General features: G+C 38.5%; 1 protein-coding gene across 1 annotated transcript in view; it reads left to right on the top strand.

Annotated features, from left to right (window-relative positions):
• Positions 1 to 9,369: 9,369 nt before the first annotated feature.
• LOC149190758 (beta-adaptin-like protein B) overlaps positions 9,370 to 23,570 on the top strand; it is a 185,535-nt gene continuing 171,334 nt past the window's right edge. The window contains exon 1 of the mRNA XM_089412261.1: positions 9,370 to 9,646. Coding sequence (XP_089268387.1) covers positions 9,560 to 9,646 — 87 coding nt within the window. The 5' untranslated portion in view covers positions 9,370 to 9,559. The remainder of the gene's footprint in view (positions 9,647 to 23,570) is intronic.

Below are 23,570 nucleotides of genomic sequence, written 5' to 3'. Positions count from 1 at the left end.
ATTATTGCATTTTTCAATTGGCATAAAATCTCGGTGGATGGTCTTGTAAACAAAGCGGAACGTTGTGATAACGATATCACGAACCTGCTGAGACATTAAACTGCAACATATAAAATATCGCATCTGGGGTCTTATCGCTCATCGCAATCAGCACGGGAACATAATCAGCGATATGGTGGACCCGCCGGGACATTAAACTACAACACATAAAAGTATCGTGTCTGGGAAGTCTATCACAATCGGAACTTTATCGGTGGTAACACAAATATCAATGTGGTTTTGGTACGATATGCAATTATCACAACCCAACCTATTGGGGCTGATCCTTAACTTGCATCCTCTGTTTTTCCCCAATATATGATACGCGGGACCCAGTGGCAACCTACCACTTGGCGCTTCCCCATTCGCTGGGACCTTTTCCATGTCATCCAATCCTGCCACTTGTCCAAGTCAAACCTGAACTTTGACTTGCTATAACTTCTGCATATGAGCTCGGATTTGAGTGTCGTTCACATCGTTGAATTTAGAATGACGAGCTCTTCGATTTGAAGCTAAGTTTAATGAAATTCTGACACTTTTATTTTTGAGCATAAACTTGAGCCCCTGACCACTCCTCCCCACTAGAAGCCTTTTGGACCCCAAAAAATTATATTCAATTTTTGAATAGATAAGGGTACTATTCCCTCAGCTTTCCCTCTTCAATCCATTTGGCCTTTGATGGATTTCTACCTTTGAGACCCACTAGAAGATAATCAAAATTTCCTCTCTTTGATGAACTCGTTCTTCTATCAAGTATGGTGTCTTGCTAAAGCTCATCATGAAATTATGGAGAAAAATCTTCAGTTTATGGAATCTGTACACTTTCTCCTTGATTATCAATCAAAGGAGGCTCATACAATCTCAAATTTTCAACATTAACAACAGAATAAATTTGCATATATGAAGGCAAATCTAGCTTGAAAGCATTATTACCAGTCTTTTCCATAATTTTAAATGGACCATAACGAATTGGTTTCAGTTTTTTACCTTCACCTTGAAGCCTTTTCTTGTTAATGTATAGCCAAACTTCATCACCTACTTGAAACTGATGATCCACATGATGCTTATCATGCCTTGCCTTATACTTGCCTTGACTCTTTCTAGTTGTTCTTGAACTGTTTGGTGAATCAACTGAATTTGCTTAATGAATTTCTTTGCTTTGTATATGTCACTATGTCCATCTATAGCTACATCTTTCTCAAAGATGAAATCCAAAGGCGATTTAGGCAAATAACCAAGACATGCCTCAAAAGGTGAAGTTAGAGTAGAAGAGTGTTTTGCTCGGTTGTAAGCATGTTGAATATAATGCAACTGTTCATCCCACAACTTAGGATGTTTGCTACAATATCCTCTTAGCAAATGAATAATTGTCTTATTAACCACTTCAGTTTGACCATCTGTTTGTGGATGGAAGGCTATACTTTTCTTCAACTTGGTGTCCATCAAGTTCCATAAACTTGACCAAAAATTCCCAATAAATCGGGAATCACGATCACTTACAATAGAAGTAGGTAATCCAAAATGAACCCATACATTTTGAAAGAAAAGTTGATCTGTTTGTGAAGAAAACTAATAAACAAATAATACACACTCACACTCATAAAATAAATATCAGACATATAGAAAAACCAGACATGGCGGAAAAGGCCTCAGCCTTACAGCATTCCTCACATTCTCATTATTAATCAATCCAATGTACAAATAATGATAACAGTACACATAAATACATGAGGAAGTTTGTCTCAAGATAGTACGTCTATCTTGGACATTATGGTTGAGAAAATATCTCAACCAAACACTAATCTAGGAGCCTAACTAGTTGGAGAGAATCTCTCAACCAACTAAGCCTAATCTGACTCCTAACCATGAGGAACAAACTCAATCTAAAAAGGTAGGATTAAATCCAACTTTCTTGATTTTAATTAATTTAAATGTTTTGGACTTATAATTGTTTTCATCTCATGAGAGTGAGGCTAACAGTTTTTGTTTGTTTGTTTGTTTTTGTTTGTTTGTTTGTTTGTTTTGTTTTGTTTGTTTGTTTGTTTGTTTATTTGTTTGTTTGTTTTGTTTTGTTTTGTTTTGTTTTTGGTTTTGTTTTTTTTTTTTTTTAGACTAACCTAAGTACCCACGAGGGATTTGAACCGGTGGCCTATCGCAAGGAGTGCCTTAACAACGCACCCATCCACCATCAATCCAAAGCCCCGTGGGCTTAGTGAGGCTAACAATTTGTTCAGCTGTAATTTTCTTTTTACAAGGCATTAATATGCACATCTTGTTGAACCTATCCACAACTACATACAAATAATCATGACCTTTCCTTGATAAAGGAAGACCTCCTACAAAATCCATAGAAACACTTTCCCATGGATGTGAAGGTACTAGAAGTGGTGTGTACAATCCTAGTTTCCTATTACTAGGCTTACTGACTGCACACAATGAACAACCTCTGATAAAATGTGACACACTTTCAAGCATACGAGGCCAGTAAAAATACCTCTGAAGATTTTCCACTATTTTACTTACACCGAAATGTCCAACAATAAGAGAAGTGTGCGCTTCCCTTGTGACATTTACTCTCTCTCCCTGTGGAACACAAAGTTTTCCCAAATGATACAACAGATTATCATGTACATGGTAGTCTAATTCCTCAACTTGGTGGCCTTGACTCAAGTTTAAATATACCTCTTGAAAGTCAACATCATGTGCATATTGCTCAACATAACTTTTAGGCAAAACATAATGATTCTTGAGTAAAATGGTTGCATTAACAATCAGTCTAGAAAGCATATCAGCAACTCTGTTATAAATACCTTTCTTGTACCTGATTACCAAGTGGAATTGTTGTAAGAATCCCATCCAACGAAAGTGCCTTGATTGCTGTAATTTTGTTTGAGATTGCAGATATTGCAAAGGTTGATGATCGGTGTGAATAATGGTTTCTTTTCCCATCAAGTAATGCTTCCATTTCTTCACACTTTGCACCAATGCATAAAGCTCTTTATCATACGTAGGATAATTAATAACAACACCATTAAAAATTTCAGAATGAAATGAAATGGGCTTACCATGCTATAAAAGAACTACACCCATGGCGTAGTCACTTGCATTTGTTTGTATTTCAAAGGGTTGTTTCAAGTCCGGCAATGCTAAAACTGGGGTTGAATTGATCTTTTGTTTTAAAGCATCAAATGCTTTTTGTTGTTTGCCTCCCCACTGGAAGACAACCTTCACGTTGGTCAAAGCATGTAGTGGAGCTGCTATGGAAGAGAAATTGGCAATGAACTTCCTCCAATATTGCGCTGCTCCCAGAAAACTCCTCACTTCTGTGACTTATTTGGGTATTGGTCAATTCATAATGACCGAAAATTTAAAGGGGTCAATCTTCAGCTCACCTCCTCCAACTATGTGACCCAAATACACTAAGGAAGTTTTTCTGAATTCACATTTAGACATCTTCAGAAATAATTGTTCTCTTTTCAAGACATCCAACACTTTCCTCACATACTTGACATGCTCTTCTCGTGATTTGTTGAATATCGAAATATCATCTAAATAGACAATTTGAAACTCATCAAGGAAGGATCTTAAAACATCATTCATAACTCTCATGAATGTAGCTGGAGCGTTGCAAAGACGGAAAGGCATAACCAATCACTCAAACAATCCCTATTTGGTTTTAAAAGCAGTCTTCCAAATATCCTCCTCAACTATTCTAACTTGATGATATCCACTTCTCAAGTCTAATTTAGTGAAATATTTTGCATTCTTCATTTGATCTAGCAAATCATCTATTCTGGGCAGTGGGTATCGATTTTTTTTATTGTAATCTTATTCAAAGCTCGATAATCTACACACATGCACCAGGTTCCATCTTTCTTGGGTACCAAAACAATTGGTGAACCACGTGGCGAAGTAGAGGGACGAATTACACCTTTATCTAACAATTCCTAGACTTGTTTCTTAATTTCTAAACTTTCCAGAATTGACATTCGATACATACCGATATTTGGGCGTGGACAGTCTTACTGTAGCTGAATTTCGTGTTGAACTCCCCTTTTTGGTGGCAATCCCTTTGGTTCTTGAAACATGTCTCCATATTGACTGACCACATCAACCAATTCAACTTTCAGCTTCACGTCACAACCTACAAAGGATTAATGCTCCGTGTCATTCTTCTGCTTGATCATAAGGAGCATGAGATTTTGCTGGAATTGGCTAGTCGCTTCATTTTCCCTGTGCTCGCCAAAGACAGATTAAGCTTTCTACGATGGGCTCTCATAATATACTCCACTCCATCATTGAACAAATGATATTTGTTCTCAAATATATGGAAAACGACTTTCTCGTCATACAAATACGGGCTTCCCAACGCAATTCCACAAATATTTAGCGCACTGCATCTAATTCCACTTCATCAACGAAATTGGCAGTAATTGCAAACCTGAAAATGCATTTCCTTGTGACATGAAGATTTGTTTCCTTGGTTATCCAACCCAACGGATACAGTTTATGATGAGGCATGGTTTCCAGATTCAACTTCTTGACCAAGTCTGTAGAAATTAAATTTGCCTAAGAACCACTGTCAGACAGCGTATCAATCTTGGTGTGTTTGGAAATAACTCTAATATGGAACAACTCAATTATGTTTTCCTCATTTGAAGCGTTATTGGAGTTATTTGTTGCGTTGGTGCTTTCCACGACTTCCTCTTTGCTTGCTTTTGCCACGACTTTTCCTTTAGTGACTGTGGCTACAATCTTTGCTTCATCACCTAAGTCAGAACCCAAGTCTTGTTGTACAACATCCTTTGTCTTCTGTTTCCCTTCATTGTTAGATTTCTTCAGCCATAATCTGGATGAAGCTTCCAACAATGCGCTTCATCATGGCCTTCTTTGGAACAATTCTTGCACACGGGTTTCTCCCCTTCTTTCTTAACAGAAGCATTTTTTTTTCTGCTTTCCTTTAAATTTCTTCCCTTTTTCACCACTCTGAAATGTCTTTTTCTTACCTTCTTCCAGTACATTTTTCCCTCTTGCTCCGAGGTGTGTAACTTGAACACAAACCTCATCAAGATTCATGGGACTAAACATAAGAATGGTATGTCGAAGATAGCTATGCAACCCTCCTATGTATTTCAACAAGGTATATTGTGGCTATAAGTCTAGTCCTAGCATAAGAGCTCTTCTCCTAAACTCTTGAGTATACTCTTGCACATTTTGACTTTTTCACTATCTGAAATTTTTCCAATTCATGATATCTTTTTGCATATGGGCTAAAGGGTAGAATTGTCTTTTTATAGTAGCAATGAAATCAGGCCAAGTAATAGAGATCTTACCATGTTTTTTGATCTTGTCTTGAGCCCTTGCTTCCCACCAAATGAGTGCTCCATCCTCCATTCTCAATGAAGCCAACTGAATTTTGATAATATCCTCTTGAAGGTTCTGAATTCTACAATACACCTCCAACTGACAAATCCAGTTATCCAGCTTCTCTGCATTCACTTCATCATTGTAGATAGGCAACTCGAATTTAACACCGAGCTTTAGAAAAGGCGATTTACTAGTTCCTTTTGCAGAATGACGATGAGTATGAGTATGGGTTGTCGTAGTGGAAGAGGGTGAAGATGCTTGTGAAGTAAAAGATGAAGAAGATGGTGGAGAGGGTGGAGGTTTGTCTCCATTCCCATTGCCTCCTTTTCCATTACCTCCTCCTGAAGAGCCTTCTCCTTTGGGAGGTTTGGAACTTTCTCCTTGCAATCTGTTGTTCCTCTCTTCATAGAGGACCTTCACCATCTCTGTCATATCAAAGAAATCCTTTCTGAAGGTCTTCTCATCTTCTGTCATGATAGGTTCTCCTTCATGAGACATGGTCTCTAGAGACTCAACTGCAACTTCTACAACTTGAGGATGTATTGGTGTAGAAGACTTTGGCAACCTTTCTCTTCTTCCACTTGACCCAATTTCAGGGCTTTCAACTAACTTTCCTTCACCTCTTTTGAGCTTTAACCTTGTAAGCATGACATAAACTTGCAAACAACTAAATTCTTCTTTCACAAAGAAAATATAGTAAGCAAAACTAGTGCTCTAATACCAATTTGACCTAAAATGGAGCAGATTAGTAATGCTGTGCTAATTCCTCATTCAGATTAAAACCCAAGATGCTTATCATTTGCTTATCAAGTGCTTAAGGATTCAATATTTTTGCTTAATTAATTGATTCCCATGAGAGTTTCTTATGTAAATGTTAGAAACAATTTAACATAAAACATATGCTGAACAACAACAAAATATCAGCAAAGAACATCAAAATGAAACACACAACACAAAGATTTGATGAGGAGATCACCCCCCCGGGCTACGTCTCCTTGGTCCAGCTTCCAATGCTTGGGCCTCTCTATTATGCTCAAATTACAACAAAAGTGTGTTTACAATGCTTAAATGCCTCTGAAACCTGTCTCAATGAGTTCAGAATCACCAAAACTGCTAGAATTGACTCTTTTTGCATCCAATTTGGATAAGAAGTGAAGAAGCTATGACTTCTTCTAGTTCTCCCATTATTTATTCCACAAATTGCTCCAAAACCAACATAATCTCACAAATCCGCTAACTAGGCGAGAATTTGGCGACGCCGTGGGCCATAACCTATTGGCTGTATCACAAATTGTAATCAACAATCGGTGTGGGAACATAATCGACGATATGGCGAATCTGCCGGGGCATTAAACTGCAACACATAAAAGTATCGCGTTTGAGCAGTCTATCGCAATTGGAACTTTATCAGTGGTAACAAAAATATCAAGGGGGTTTTGGTGCGATATGCGATTATCGCAAATCGCAACCCAACCTGCCGGGGGCCAATTCTTAACCTGCGTCCTCTGTTTTTCCCCGATATGCGATATGCGAGACCCAGTGGCAACCTGCCACTTGGCGCTTCCCCATTCGCTGGGACCTTTGCCATGTCATCCAATCCTGCCACGTGTCCAAGTCAAACCTAAACTTTGACTTGCTCTAACTTATGCATATGAGCTTGGATTTGAGTGCCGTTCACACCGTTGAATTCAGAATGACGAGATATTCGATCTGAAGTTAAGTTTAACAAAATTCCGACACTTTGATTTTGAGCATAAACTTGAGCACCTGATCAGGTATGAACCATTAAGGTGACAAAAACTGGCTATAAACTCACATGTCACTTAACCTAACCTAATTCCTCTAAGGCTTAAACTAAGACTTTGTGAACATCTCCTTCCGTGGATTATAACCCATATAATAGGAATGTGACCAATTTTAAAAGCCTCAATATAAACTAGAACCCATTAGAAAACACCAACACCATTCAAATTCAACTAAATAATGTAGCGTAAATAAACATGGATAAACTCATTAAATGCAAAGATTCCAATCCATTTCATACATAAACAAAGACTAATAATAAATTACAAGATTTTAAATAGGATTGAAAAATAGAGACAAAATGATTGTCCTTTAATTAGAATGGTCCAAAAAACTAGTTGCATATGAGCAATTTTCCACCTAACCCTATGCATCCAATATAAATGCTACCAAAGTTAGGCTATGAGCCACTAGGGTGAAGGGAACTAGCTATAAATGCATGGGTTGCTCAACCCAACCTAATTTCTCTAAGGATTAACTAATGTATTCACTACTAAGCATTCTAGCTAGCTCATCCAACCATCAAATGGTCATGGCATTGTCATCCATTACCAACACAACATGAAGACGATATTTTCCTTGTTAATTCAATACTCCCCCTAGAGTATTATTCCCTTCTAGTGCTCTTCAATGTAGGCCGAAAGAACCCATCTCGATGTCTATCTTTTAGGAATAACTTGGTAGAACAAAAACTTATCTCTAAGACACCTAATGGGTAGAAATTATTAAGAGAAAGCTAAGTTTCCTAATCCAACTTCAATGCTCGTCCACAACCATCTATATATCTTCCTAGGTCCTTGAATTGCTCCCCCATAGTTGATTTTCCCATTTCAAGTACGTATATGAGTCTAAAACACGAGGGTTTTAGTCTTTGTAAGTATGAGCCCTTTCACATCTATTTTTAGGTCCAAACCACAATCAATGTCCCAACTTTTAAAGCCCTTTCGCAGTAATTTTAGGTCCATCAAACCCAATTTCCCTAATATCCTACCCAACTAACTCAAATGATGACTTCATTAATTGATATCCTTGTTAGTTAGTGTCATCTTGAGGGATTACTTTAGTGTGCAATAAGGTCGCCTTCCTCGATGTTCAACTTTATTAACATTGCTCCCTCTAATACCTTGGTGTGTTTAATAACAATTCAAATAATTATATGTTAACTAGTCATGTTTTCATAACAATTTGCCATTTTGATCTATTTCATAGCTTTTTAGGTTCATCAATGCTCATCTATCATATGTTTGACTTGCTTCAAGTACAATGATCTCTTTTGCTCATTAGAGTTCTTTGCATCAATTTTTTGATTCATGTCAACCCTACTATCCTTATTGCTTATCTTTCTCTTTTCAAATACATTGTTCATCAACTAGTTACCCTTAAGGTGAGTTCCCTTTTTGGTTTAGTGAGTACTAATTTCTCTAACAAGGATTCAAATATTTCTAAGAATATTTAAAATTGCTACATCAATAGTTTAGATTTTTCTATGATCAACAATTTTTTAGTGCATTTTTGCCTTTCTTTTGGGTCTCACACCTAACTTCACCTAGCTAATCTTACCCTTATCATATTACATAGTAGGTCTTTCTCTCACATGGAGATTTATGTCTTCACCTTATCCGTGTAAACTCCCATACTTATATATACACACGACATGACAAAACAAGGAAATGAACTCAATACTTTATTTAATTCTATACTATATATTAAATCATTCATATTAAAAGATTAAAAAAATTACACATTAAAAAATTTGAACATGTGTTTGATATCTTTAATTTAAAATAAATTTAAATTCATTTTTATAAATATATAATTATTTATTTTTAATATAACATTATGTTAAACAACAAATCTCTCATAGGATAGTGTAAAACACCTCACACTACTTTAGATGAAATTACGAAATTTACTAAGAAAGTTATCCAAATTAAACAGTTTGGTTTTGAAATTCTTACCATGGGTGTGTGGTGGTGATAGTGGTGTGATTGATAAGGTCCCATTCTCTTTTTAAAACAAATAAACCACTAAAACCACGTAGTAGAGATGAGTTAATTTAGCCGGTAAAGGAGGAAGCACTTCCGAGGGAAAAAAACCAAAAGGCAACGCACATTCATTTAAAAGATTATAAAAATGAAGGCATCGTTAACGTGGGTTTAGGAAACAACAGTAATCAATTTACACAACATATATAGTTCTGGCTCGAAAGAAAAACATCTTCAGATTCACATTGGCTACTGCATCATTTATTTCTATGCAAAACTTTGGACTGGTTATGTGAGATCGTATACGTCTGTCCGTGGATAGCAGTTGAAGAAGAAAGATCAACCGAGAGATTTGCCAGACAAAAATGAGCGGCCATGACTCCAAGTATTTCTCTACCACCAAAAAAGGGGAGATCCCAGAGCTTAAGGACGAGCTCAATTCTCAGTACAAGGTAGGTCAACGGTTCAATCTCCTCTGCGATCCCTGTTATCTGTTCTTTTAGCATTTTCTCTCCAGATCTTGCATTACCAGCGATGAAGCTCAATTTGTTGATCCACTGAAATCTACATAGCACCTTCTATCTGCAAAGTATGGTTGAAATATTGTATATGCCTCTTATGGGGTTTTTGGTACTTCAATGGTTTTTTCCCTACTGTCCCGTTTTCCCAATTGATCACTGCGGTTACGGTTAGATCAGCTAAACAGAATCGGAAGACCGGCATTAAAACTAGATGAAGATTAGCCCAGATCATTGTTTGAACAGGGACGGATCTTATAGAAATCTAAACACTAGACCAAGCGGATTATCTACAAGCAGAGCGAGCTGTACTTCCAGTGAGAGTCTCGATTGGCTTCGGACCTCAGCTTATGATTGGTTCCCTTTTCCTTTGTTCGATGCTTTTTGCAGATCGAACCCAATGCATTCAATTGACCATGGGCCTTTTATAGTTAAAAAAATTAGTCGAGCAGTTCTTATTACGTTCGTGTTCTGTATGATCCCCTGATCATGATCCCAAAAACAATGATATTATTAAATTGCTCTCTATTTTCCCCCGACTTCATCTCTGAGTCCATGTGGTCACAAATCCGGTCTTTTCGACATAGCGTAAACACTCACACGACCTAGATCAAAGCGCCAGTCCGTATGGATCGGTACATTCCCACAGTTAGGAATGGAGATAATGGACCGCCTTAAGGAAAGTTTTGCACATGCTAAGCCACCAACCTCTTCCAGGCTGTCATCAAATTCAAAATGTATTACACAAGTATTATTAAAAAAGGGTAGATACTGGATACAACGGATATTTTATTTCTTGAGCTTGTTGTCTTGTTATAGCAGTGTTATTTGCAGCACTGGCTGCTCCGATAACAACAGATATAATAGTAATACTGTAATAGCAACAGGTGGAATTGGAGGAGGGTGGCAACAGAAACACGGACATTCTTTCCTGTCCTCTGACCTTTATTAGCAGCCTTTGGTGATTGAGTCATGATTTCTCTGATATGAATGAAGAAGAATGCTGTTGTTGGTGAAATGAGAATCTAGGAAGTTAAAAACCCTCCAAATATCGTAGAATTTCTTCGAATATGATTTTTCTCCTTCACATGCATAATGTTAGAGCGTTTTTCTGTGGCTGAAAGTGAAAAAAAGATTGGCAAATTGTTTTTTGTTCTGATTTTGTTTTGGCCCCCTGTGTGTTTCCAACATCTTGGGACATGCTAGGGCACATGTTGGACATGAGTTTGACATGTGTCCTGCGTTCGACAAAAACAGGACAAGTGTCAAACTTGTGCTCATCAAAACAGGACACTTGTCAAACTTGTGTCCAATAGATTTCCTACACAAGTTTGACAAGCCATTCCACAGATTTCTTGGGTGGCAAGCTATTCCCCATGCCAATGGTCTTGCGTAAAACTGTAGTGAGCGTGTTCAGGTGCTGGCCTGTAGACCATGCATCCTGTTCCTACTATTGCAACATTTCTCCATCCCATCAATCATGGAATCTGGAATTTATTTCCTGTTATGCATTTATTATATGATATAGACCAAATTACAGACAATCTATAACATATTAATTTGCAATATATTCACTTGTTTCATATATGCCTGGTTTGGTAACGAATGTCATGTCACCTGAATAATCCATCTTATTGCATGACGAGAAGGGAAGTGTGCTTACAGCCCAAGGTGGAAGGATGTGTGATGTGTCACATCATGTGATAACTAAAAAGGAAGGATCTGTGACCAAACAGCATATCAAGAAAACTGGAATACATGGATAACATTTGTCTTAAGTTACTTCGCAATATTGAATATGCCAAACTTAGATGGGGTGCATAGCTCCCAACTATAACAGTGATGATGGGTTGCACAACTTCTATGAAATAACATATATATCTCCCAATAGCCCCAATGATGACAATAATAAGGAATCAAAGAGTCCTATACGACATTGTTTGTAAATGATTGTGATAATCTCCCATAACTACTAATTTCTCACACATTGTTAATGTGGGCCTAGTTTCAGGCTGACCTATTAATTAAATTTTATATAGGTGATCCATTATATTGGCTAGAGTGTGATAGCATGTATCCATGGCCCTGCCAGTTATTCTTTTGAACATGAGACTTCTTTTATTGTTAGTCGTGTTCGCTTTCATCATGATAAGTGTGTGAATAAGGCTTGACCTTTGTAGAATTTTTTGGTTCAATTACTTCAGAACATTTATCTTTGTTAGGTCTTCATTCTTGCTTATTGACCTTTTCCTCTTGTGAACAAGGACATTGTCTTCTTTATAACTAAGACCCAGATAATTTGGTCTCATTTCCATCTCAATCAAAGTTGTGATGTCCATGTTGAAAAGCTCATTGAGTTTGATTCTTATTTGTGAGTCAGTCCGACTTCAAAATTGAGCTGTTACAACCTGGATGCAAGTGTGACTCATTATTGACAAGTCAAACTCGTTGGTGATGAGATAAATTTGCAAGAGCTCACAAGTAAAACTCTAACTAACGAGTATTTGCTGAGTTTTTCATTGCTTGCTAAGTTTGACTCTTGATCCTGACGAAAAAGATTGATTGATATCAGCAGATGCTTTATAAACAAAACAACATAAAACAATAATTTTTGGCTGTTTTTTCCATGTTTATTTTTGGAGTTTCAGGTGAGTAGTAGCAGATCTCTCACACTTCAGCCTCTCTGAGTCATTTGTTGAGCTAAATTTGAACATTGGTTATGCCTTACTCGTTCTTTCCTAGACCTTCTTCTTCATAGCCCATCTTTTGCAACAATTTCATACCAATTGCTTGACTACCAATCATTTCATTCATTTGTTGCATATAATCTACAACTCCGATGGAAGAGATGTATCTCATTCACATGTGGGTAACACAAATAAACTAAAAACTAAAAATAAAAATAAAAATTGAGGTTTGATGTGTAATGGTTAAAAAGTCGTTCATTAATTTCAATCTTTTTGAAAAAAAAGTAGAAGAAAAGACTAGTATGGATCCATCTTAACCCTGGATCTTTTAAGTATTGAGAGGCTTACATGTGTCTTTTTGATCTCTCCTATTGCTTAGTAGATCCAGGTTTAAGATGGAATTATGCTAGTTCACTTATATTCACATCTGACTTTGCAAGTTCTCTGGATAAGAAATAGCTCCATGAAAGAAAGAGAGGTTAAATTGAATGACACCATAGGGAACCCAAAATAACAATCACATGCCATTTTGAAGTTATTAAGAAACCCAAAATAGCAATCACATACATAACACAAGAACTGCAATGAGGGGTGTATAGCGCCAAAGTGATTTATATTATATGCACATCATAATCTGAGTTTGTTACATTGTAGGAGTTGCTCTCTACACATTGGAGAATGTGTGCCAGAGTTGTGGCAGTACAAACTCATATCAGACATACACATGGCAGAGGCCATATGATCATGGACAAGAGGCCATAATCGAAGGATATTAAATCCACATGGTAACCGCACTAATATACATCAACATACAAACACTTTTGAAATATGGAAGATGGGTGACCTCACTAGGTCAGACCCAAGTTATTAGAACTGGAACTGGGATGATCTAGATTGGGTCATTACATTGTTTGTCATCCATCTTGATGCTTTTAGAGTAGAAAAAGTGGAGTAATAAACTCTGAGGACCATTTTTACCGGTGGGACCCAATTTGGTAAAACAGAGTCTGAAAACTTTCGGGAGCATTTTTTTATTAAACGACGGTTTTGGGGATTAAAAATTTGCTGCTTTAGTGCCCCACTTTTTTTCCTATTCTACACATAGTGATCTTTCCAACGACACATGAATCACATCAATTGGAGTTTGTATCCGAAAGTTACGCCACTAAGAATTTGACATTCCTGTTTTCAACACCATAATTTGAGAGGATGCCATGTCAGCCCCCATTATTCATGAGAAGGGGCTAGCCATGTGATTATGATGAAGAGGACCTAGAAGAGTCTACATTGTAACTCTAGTTAAGAGTTGAGGTAGTCAAACCTAACCATTAGCGGGCTATCGGATTGTGTTATAATCGGGTCACTAGGCTCGAAAGGCGTTCCATTATTTTGAGTGCATTTGTTTCATAGTTGAACGAAAATTAGCCAAGAAGGATAGGAGATAGAGTGCACCGAGGATTTGTGCACTATAGTAGCCCATGGGCCACATGCCATACTTCTTTGTACTCGCAACCATTTTCTATTCAGAGAAAGTGTTAAAATTGGCAACTAGGGCCAAACTCAACATGGGTCATCTTATTTATGACAGCTGATACTTTTCTTGGATTCCTCTCTCCGAGAGGTGTAGGATTGATTTAAAGATCATCCGATTTTGACATGTACAAATGAAGTTATGAATTTATTTTGATTATGGTCAAATTGTCAAGGTCGGCTAGTAAACTTATGTACGCTCAAAAGCCCAACAGTCACGTCTATTCATCCTCAACGTTGCATATAAATAGAAGGTGCCTTTGCCTCATTTGGACACACTCATCTTCACACTTCTCTCTCTCTCCTCGTTGATTGGGTACAAAGTTCTAGGCTTCTCTCTCTCTCCACATGTCCGAAATTTCAGGAGGCCGAAATTTCAGGAGAGCGAAATGTCAGGAGGCTGAAATTTCAGGAGATCGAATTTTTGGATAGTTTGACCAAGCGTTGATTGCAGTTAAGGCTGACCACAGGTGGGTTGTTTGACTAGACTTTGATTGGGCTGAATTTGACTGTTTTGAGGGCTGTTTTATCTTGCTGTTTGGAGGTTGAAGTTGATCGATTTACTGAGGGTCAAATCTACCCTGTTGACCAACGTTCACTTTTCTGGTTAGGGCTCTTTTGCTGCTGTTATAAATTATCAGATTTGTAAATTGTACTATCTCTCTCTGCTGAACTATTGAAGACTAAAAAGAAGATTTGATCAAGGGTTTTTCCACGTCGGGGTTTGTCCCTCGCTGGTGCCACATCTTGTGTCCTCTTGTGTCCTACTGTTTATGTTTATGTTTATGTTCTATCTGCATTTTACTATCATGTTGATGTGATTGCTAATTTGAATATTGATATTGGGCTAATAAAGAAATTGAAGTAAAATTGCTCTAAAGCATAGAACATACCATTGTTGTCTAAAATTAACATGGTATCAGAGTTGAGGTAAAGACAAAGCCCAAGCAAGAGTGAAAGAGCAATCACCAAAGTCAGTTGGACAAGGACAAAAGGTTCAATGGGTTCCTCATCCTACTTCTCGGTTGAAGACAAGCTCCATGATAAATCTGACGATCATGGATGGAAGATGTCCTTGATTTGACCTTGGAAGAAAAAGAAGTGATGGACTATTTGCACGATAAAATCCCTAAACCTCCTTCAAATGCACCAACTGCTGTGAAGACCAAGTACAATAGGGCTGAAGTCAAAGCAAAGAAGATTATTAGGGATTCCATTGATAAGCATCTGGTGGCCTACATCTCTGAATTGAAGACCTCCAAGTAGATCTACAATAGGTTGTTCGACATGTTCAAGGTTAGTAATGCTAATCAAATTCTATTTCTCAAGAATAAGTTGAAGGATATTAAGAAGGGCAAGGACGAGGATTTCAATCCTATTTTTTGAGGATCACTGAGATCAAGAATGATCTACTCTCGATTGGAGAAGTCATTCCTGCTAGGGAACTTACTCTCATCACCCTTGGAGGACTCCCACTTGAGTGGTATGTATTTAGAACCACCATCCTCAACAATGATCGAATTCCAGGGTTTGAAGAATTGATGTCGAGATGAATTCAAGAAGAAACAAGAATGGTTGAGCAAGAAATGCCTTTTAATAGAAGCAACCCCACTGCATTCTCCGCGCTCATGCCAAAAGGAGAAATAATGTAGGGTCTAAAGGTCATTTCCATGGAAAGCCTGGATCTAAGGTAGGAAGGAAGGGCAGGTGCTTTGTTTGCAATAAATTTGGCCACTATGCAAGGGAGTGTCCAAATAGAAGGGACACATTGCATGATGATGATGATCACAATGATTCTAGGGGCAACTTCAACAACAACAATCAAAGGAATGGCAGGTCCAATGGCAAAGGAAAAAGGAATGTAGGACATCAAGGAAATGGTCGACCCTCCAAGAAATCAAGGAAGTCCAGGTATGAAGAATCAAATGTTGTTAACAATAAGCAAAAAGAGTACTATTTTATATCGACCCTCTCCACTGCCTCTCCTTTGGACATTTTGGGAAATTGGCTGATTGATAGTGGTGCCTCAAGGCACTTCACCGGATACAAGGAAGCCCTTTCTAATCTGATAGAAAAGGAAACAAACTTGGAGATCATCCTTGGAGACGATTCCACCTATCCTGTGAAGGGAGTAGGGAATGTTACCCTTCAATTGAAACAAGGTAACACTATTCATTTGCAAGAAGTACTATATGTACCTTATCTCAAGAAGAACTTGGTGTTCATTTCAGCCATGGAGGACAAATGATTCAAGGTGGCATTCATCGATGGAAAGGTACGTGTTTTTAAAGATGCTTTTACTCTTAGGTTCAGGGTTGACACTTTGTATCAAGTTGGAGGAAGTCCATTGGGAGCCATGTCTTGTGACACATCTCTACAATTTGAACTATGGCACCGGAGGTTTGCTCATCTTCATTATAAGGCCATACCCGATGTGAGACATATGGCGACAGGTATGTCGAGTTCAAAGTAGAGCATGAAGGTGTATGTCTGGGATGTGCCGAAGGAAAACTTACAAGGGAACCATTCCCCTCAAGTAATAGCAAGATCACAGATATATTGCAATTGATCCACTCCAACATATTTGGTAATGATGCCCGTAAACTCTTTGGGAGGATAGTTATATTATCTCACCTTTACCAATGATTATTCTCGCAAGACTTGGATCTACTTCTTGAAGAAGAAGGATGAAGTGTTCACCTGGTTTTGACACTTCAAAGTCTTGATCGAAAACCAATCCGAGAAGAAAATCAAGATATTGAGGACTAATAATGGAATCGAGTACGAATCCAATGAATTCCAAGATTATTGTAGAGAAGTTGGCATTAAGAGGGAGACTACAACGCCATACACTCCTGAGCAGAATGGTGTGGTTGAAAGGAAGAATCACTCTATTGTAGAAGCAGTTCGTGCCATGCTTCATGATCAAGGCCTTCCGAAGTTTCTATGAGCTGAAGCTGCAAATATTGCCATGTATGTTCAAAATCGATGCCCTCATCAAGCATTGGACTCCAAGACTCCCAAAGAAATGTTCATTGGTAAGAAACCCGATGTCTCTCATTTTAGAATTTTTGGAAGCCTTGTATATTTTCATGTGCCGAAAGAGAAAAGAAGCAAGTTGGGTGTATCTGGGAAGAAATGAATCTTTGTGGGCTATAGTGAAAATTCTAAGGGATATAGAATTTATGTGGCTGGTCAAAAGGAAGTTGAGATAAGTCATGATGTCACCTTCGACGAAGATATGGCCCTCAGGAAGATCAACAACCTTCCTATCCTAAGGAAGGACAAAGAAGCCGACATCGGAAATCAGGGTGCAAAAGAAGACGAAACGATGCCTGATGTTGATGAACCTATGGATCCTATTGATCCTCCTCCTCATGAGCCCTCCTCCTCCAAAAGGAGACCCTCATGGCTTAGGGAGACTCTCGAAGATGCTGAGAGGCACATTGCACCAAGGGGGATTTTCCGTGAAAGCAAGAAGCCAAACATGTATCAAGGATATTTGACCGTCGTGAGCACTATCATTCAAAATGAGCCTTCATCATTCGAAGAAGCCGTGAAGCAACAAGAATGGAAGGATGCCATGAATGAAGAATACGAGTCATTACGAAGAATGATGTCTGGGATGTGGTCCTTAGACCCCAGGACAAATCGGTTGTCACCTCTAAGTGGCTCTAGAAAATCATGCATGGAGCTGATGGAAGTGCAAAAAGGTTCAAGGCTCGCTTTGTTGCTCGAGGCTTCTCTCAAAAGGAAGGTGTAGATTACAATGAGATATTTGTGCCTATTGCCTGATACACCACCGTCTGCTCGATCATAGCCCTTACTACTTTGCAAGGATGGAACCTACATCAGATGGATGTCAAGACCGCTTTCTTGCATGGTTCAATCAAAGAGGAAGTCTATGTGGAACAACTCGAGAGGTTTGAGGTTCATGATTGGGAATCTCATGTATGCAGGTTGAAGAAAGCTCTCTATGGATTGAAGCAAGCACCTCAGGCTTGGTATGAGAGTATCGATAACTATCTGATGAAGCTGGGATTCACTATAAGTGAAGCTGATCCAAACCTTTACTTTAAGGTTGAAAATGATAAAACTCTCATTCTGGTACTTTATGTGGACGACCTCTTTCTGACAGGTGCAGACCCTCTCATTCACAAATGTAAGAGGGAGTTGGTTTCTGAATTTGAGATGAAGGACGTAGGACTGATGCACTATTTCTTAGGGTTGGAGGTTTGGCAAAAGCCAGGTGAAATTTTCCTCTCTTAAGGAAAATATGTTGTGAAGATATTGGAAAGATTTGGGATGGTGGACTGCAAGCCTGTGACTACTCCAATGGAACTTAACTTTAAGAAGTTATGTGGTAGTGCTGCTAGACCTGAATTGGGAAATGCTTCTGAGTATCGTCAACTCATAGGAGCACTGATGTTCTTGGTGAACTCCTGTCCGGACATATGTTTTGTAGTTAACACATTGAGCCAATACATGGTTGAGCCTCATCATATACATTGGATTGCTGCTAAGAATCTTCTGAGATATCTTCGGGGTACAATCACTCATGGACTGAGATACATTGCCGTAAATGTGAGGCTGCATGGTTATTCTGATGTTGATTGCGCTGGCAGCATGGTGGATCGCAAGAGCACTTTTGAATGCTGTTTTTCTTCGGGTTTTGCTTCGATATCCTGGTTGAGCAGGAAGCAAAATCGATTTCCTTGAGCACCGTCGAGGCCGAATACATAACTGCTAGTATGGCCTCCTGTAAAGATTTTTGGTTGAGGAAGCTCTTGAGTGAGTTGTTTGGACATGTGTTGGATAGCACTGTGATCCTTTGAGACAACCAGATTGGGATTCGATTATCAGAGAATCCTGTGTTTCATGATCGCTCCAAGCATATAGATATCAAGTACCACTTTATCCGAGATATCGTACAACGAGGAGCAATAAAGCTCCATCACATTGGGACTGATGAGCAGGTCACCAATATTCTGACAAAGCCCCTGGGGAAGGTCAAGTTCTTGGCCTTCCGGGAACGACTTGGAGTAATGGAGAGACCCTCTTATGAGGGTCCTGTATGAGATGGACATTGAGCTCTGGGAGCTCTGGGGTGCTTGGGGTACTTCTTGGAGCGATGAGCAACCATAGGGTGAGTGGTTCAACCTTCCCCTAGTGGTTTGTTGTGTACAGGGTGAGTGGTTCAGCCTTCCCCTGCGATACCCCTTAGGGACATGTAGGCAGGATGAGTGGTTCATCCTTCTCCTGTTGAGACATCCTAACCATGCAGTCTGGGACTCATGGGAAGTACCTCTTATCTGGCCAATAAGTAGGGAAATGAGGATAAGGACCATAGTACTACCGATGGACGCATTGTGTACTATCGTACTCCCTATGCTAGGATGAACGATATTGATCTGGGATCAATTGGAACTGACTTCGGGTCAGTAAGAGTGGTATGAGACACTCTCTTTTGATTGGAACTGACTTCGGGTCAGTAAGAGTGGTATGACAACCTCTCCTTTGATTGGGACTAACTTTGGGTCAGTAGAGAATGACATGATACATTCTCGATCACTTCTTCTTCTTCATAGTTCAACAGAGCAGAGCAGTGCATTGATGGCAGAGATAGTACAGATTGGCACATGGATTATAAGATGGAGTTCTCCCTAGTTGAGAGGGAGTGTTATAATTGGCAACTAGGGCCAAACTCCACACGGGTCATATTATTTATGACAACTGATATTTTTCTTGGATTCCTCTCTCCGAGAGGTGTAGGATTGATCTAAAGATCATCCGATTTTGACATGTACAAATGAAGTTATGAATTTATTTTGATTATGGTCAAATTGTCAAGGTAGGCCAACAAACTTATGTAGGCTCAGAAGCCCAACAGTCATGTCTATTCATCCCCAACGTTGCATATAAATAGAAGGTGACTTAGCCTCATTTGGACACACTCATCTTCACACTTCCCTCTCTCTCTCTTTCCTCATTGATTGGGTACGGATTTCTGGGCCTCTCTCTTTCCACACATCTAAAATTTCAGGAGAGCGAAATTTCAGGAGGCTGAATTTCTGGATAGTTTGACCAAGCGTTGATTGCAGCTAGGGTTGACCATAGATGGACTGTTTGACCAGACTTTGATTGGGCTGAATTTGACTGTTTTGAGGGCTGTTTTATCTTGTTGTTTGGAGGCTGAAGTTGACTGAAGTTGACCGATTTGCTGAGGGTCAAATCTGCCCTGTTGACCAGTGTTGACTTTTTTGGTTAGGGCTCTTTTGCTGCTGTAATAAAATATCAGATTTGTAAATTGTACTATCTCTTTCTGCTGAACTGTTGAAAACTAAACGAAGATTTGATCAAAGGTTTCCCCACATTGGGGTTTGTCCCTCGCTGGTGCCACATCTTGTGTCCTCTTGTCTAGGCTTGTCTTCCACTTTTATGTTTATGTTTATGTTCTATCTGCATTTTACTATCATGTTGATGTGATTGCTAATCTGAATAATGATACTGGGTTAAGAAAGAAATTGAAGTAAAATTGCTCTAAAGCATAGAACATACCACTGTTGCCTAAAATTAACAGAAAGAGAGCAAAACAACCTCACCTTCCTGATAGGTTTTTCTCCCGAAAAGGTTTCCCAGGTCATATCTTGTGTCAAATGTGTTTGTGAGCTTTTAATTGGCTTTTCTCTATTTTTCTGCATAGTTTTAATTACATGCATACACTAATAACAATAATCTACCAATCTAGAAATCTAAAAAGAAATAAAACCGTAATAGTGTAGAATTTGAGATTTTAAATATAATTTTATTAGATCTGTTGTGATAAACTGTCTAGTGGAATATCCACCGCATTTTACGGATCATGGGACCAAGATTGAATGAAGGTTAGGTTGGGACAACACTGGACTGGAACTGCTAGACTCATTTTATGGATCATGGGACCAAGATTGAATGAAAGTTAGGTTGGGACAAGACTGGACTGGAACTGCTAGACTCTAGAGGACTGGGTCGAGGAATTGGCCTTACATAAACATGCAAACTTTAGTAAAAACTATATTATTCATGTGTGATGTACATTAATATAAATCAAACCATGAGATTGAAATATGCAAAATTTGCTCATGTATATAGCATGTAAGAGTGATTATAGCAAAAGGTCTCAAAGATTTATACACGTCTGAAGCAAAATATTAAATTGAGGCTCACAATGGCCTCTAGATACCAAAAAACATAAATCTGCATCCTAGAAGCTACAACAAATAACTATATGTCATCAAAATCATTCCCTATACTGGGATCCATCACCTTCATAATAAATAGCATTGAAAGCAACTTACAAGCCAAATTAGCTCCGAGCTCACTCTGATTCAAGTCTTTTCACCACAGCTCCACAATCTCCAAATACTCACAATTGCTGAATGAGAGAGGTGCAGGGGAAATTGGGGGAGGGGTTTACTTTTTATCCCCCCCCCCTGGGAACCCCCCCTTGGGAATTGTATGCTGGTCCTAGAATGGTTCAGAACAGAACTGGCCTGAACTGGTTGGTTCAGGAATCAGTATGGAATTGGCCTTCTGGTGTGGTTCAGAACTTCAGCCACTAGTCTGGGATTGCTTGCAGCTTGGTTGTGTACCAGTTCAGACTGGCTGATTCCAGTCCTGTCCAGTGGTTTTGATAACACCGCGTAAGACCGTTTATGTTACTGAAGTGCACGATGATGGAGCTGTACGGTCAGTCACCTTGGACAACACACCATGCAAAACCATAGTTAATGGGTCAAAGTAGAAGATAATAAAGAGTTCATACAGTCAACATAGCAATAAGGATTAATCCAGAAGTAAAAAAGAAAAAGAAAGATCAGAAGATGAAAATTTGTCAACTAGTCCAAGTGGGGTGTATTCCATATTCATCTCTAGTGTGCCAGTTTCATTAAAAATTGAACTGTTAGAAACATAAAAAGTAATCTATCAAAGGACTTCACCATATTTTATTTCCAAGGGAAATGGAAACTATAGTCATTTTGAGATTCTGTCCTAACCATTTTGTGGTAATTGAAATCATATATAAGAAAGATGATAGCATGAGAGTGTTTGCGGGATCAGGAGACTATTTTGCCAAGAAATCAAGAAATGGGAACTCTTCGAGTAGTTTTACCAATCACTTATGCAATATGGACTATAAAAAGCATTTTTCCAAAAATCTAAAAGGAGGGTCTCCAAATGCTTTTAGATCAAGTTGTTTAAGGAGTGAAATCAAGAATGGGTGGGGTCACAACCATTATATATAATAATCCACTAGTAATGGCACAATTAAGTATAATAGTTTGGGCATGGCTTAGCCATTGACAAGTTTAGAGTGTGTGTTTTTGTGAGGTCAAGCATGGAAAAGAGTGGGGGGTGCCTATTTAGTCCAAGGTATGACATTATCAATTTAAATGTTAGCAGACCAAGCCTGTTTTTATACAACTTCTCAAAGAATATCATGATTTTTGCTGTGGTTTTCAGAAGAAGTCTTTGTGTGGCATAGTTTGGTAGTGCTTGCTGCTTGTCTTTGGGGGAGAACTAGTTGATGATGTCCATGTGGATAGCTAATGCCAGTTGGGATGTTAACAAGGTGTTCACACAATAAAACATCCTGCCTTTTGACGTTAGTAACTCGTCATGTCTGCTAGAAAATTCAATTTTTGAGAAAATCTCGTGTTTGAAACAAAGTTCAGTATTGGAACTAATATTCCCCAAAATAATGAATCAGACCAGAATTGGAACAGGTTTGCCCCAGAATTATGAACCATACCAGAATTGGAACTTGTTTGCTCATTTATGTTGCAAGAAAGGGTCAAACATCAAAATTACATTGAGATATAAGTTCTGATATACATCTAATTGAAGTTTTGTGAGAAAATGCATAAATATTGAGGCTCTCAATTGCCTTTAGAGTTGAAAAGCAATGATACTATATAGTATAATCTAAGCACTACATAACATCCAAATTTGCTCCAGGCACATGTGATTCTGTGAATGCTACAGTCCAAGTTCTTCATGTGCTTACATATGCACAATGAGAACTGCGTGAGGCAAAAAGAGGGGGGCGGGTCTTTATATAGGAGCCATCTATAACCTTCTTTTTTCTTATTTGTATTTTTTTTGGGTTATTTGGCATGCATCCCAGTCTGCTACAAAACCAGCTGGTTTGGCACCGAATCGACTGGTTGGATCCAGCCCTAAAACTAGTTGGTACAACTGATCGAAACAAGTTGGGGCCAAAACCAGTCAGAGCTGGTCATTTCAGTTTGAATTGGCTGATTCTAATAACACTTGTTTAAAATGGTCAGTCAAGTATTTTTTGCTCAACTTGTTGAAAAAAATTGAGGATTAAGGACTATAAATTGACTGTAGCTGATTTGTATTTATTGTGGCCTAGGTTGATAAGTGAGATCTTGGCACCTCGTTGGATCTCACCAATGATTAAAGCAATTATTGCTAAGGTACATAAAGCCTTTAGAAACCTATTTGCAAGCAGAAACTGGAACAAGTGCTCCAAATCTTGGAATAATGGTAGCAACAAATACTCGAGTGAAAGTGAAGACTAGTCAGAGGAAGACTGCATCCATAGTAAAAGATCAAGTGGTATTCAGTTTATAACA

This window comes from Pinus tabuliformis, chromosome 3_1, assembly GCF_031772625.1.
Source record: "Pinus tabuliformis cultivar Carrire ecotype Pingquan chromosome 3_1, CPIR1, whole genome shotgun sequence".
NCBI classification, from domain to species: Eukaryota; Viridiplantae; Streptophyta; class Pinopsida; order Pinales; family Pinaceae; genus Pinus; species Pinus tabuliformis.
This window is presented reverse-complemented; position numbering and strand designations above follow the sequence as displayed.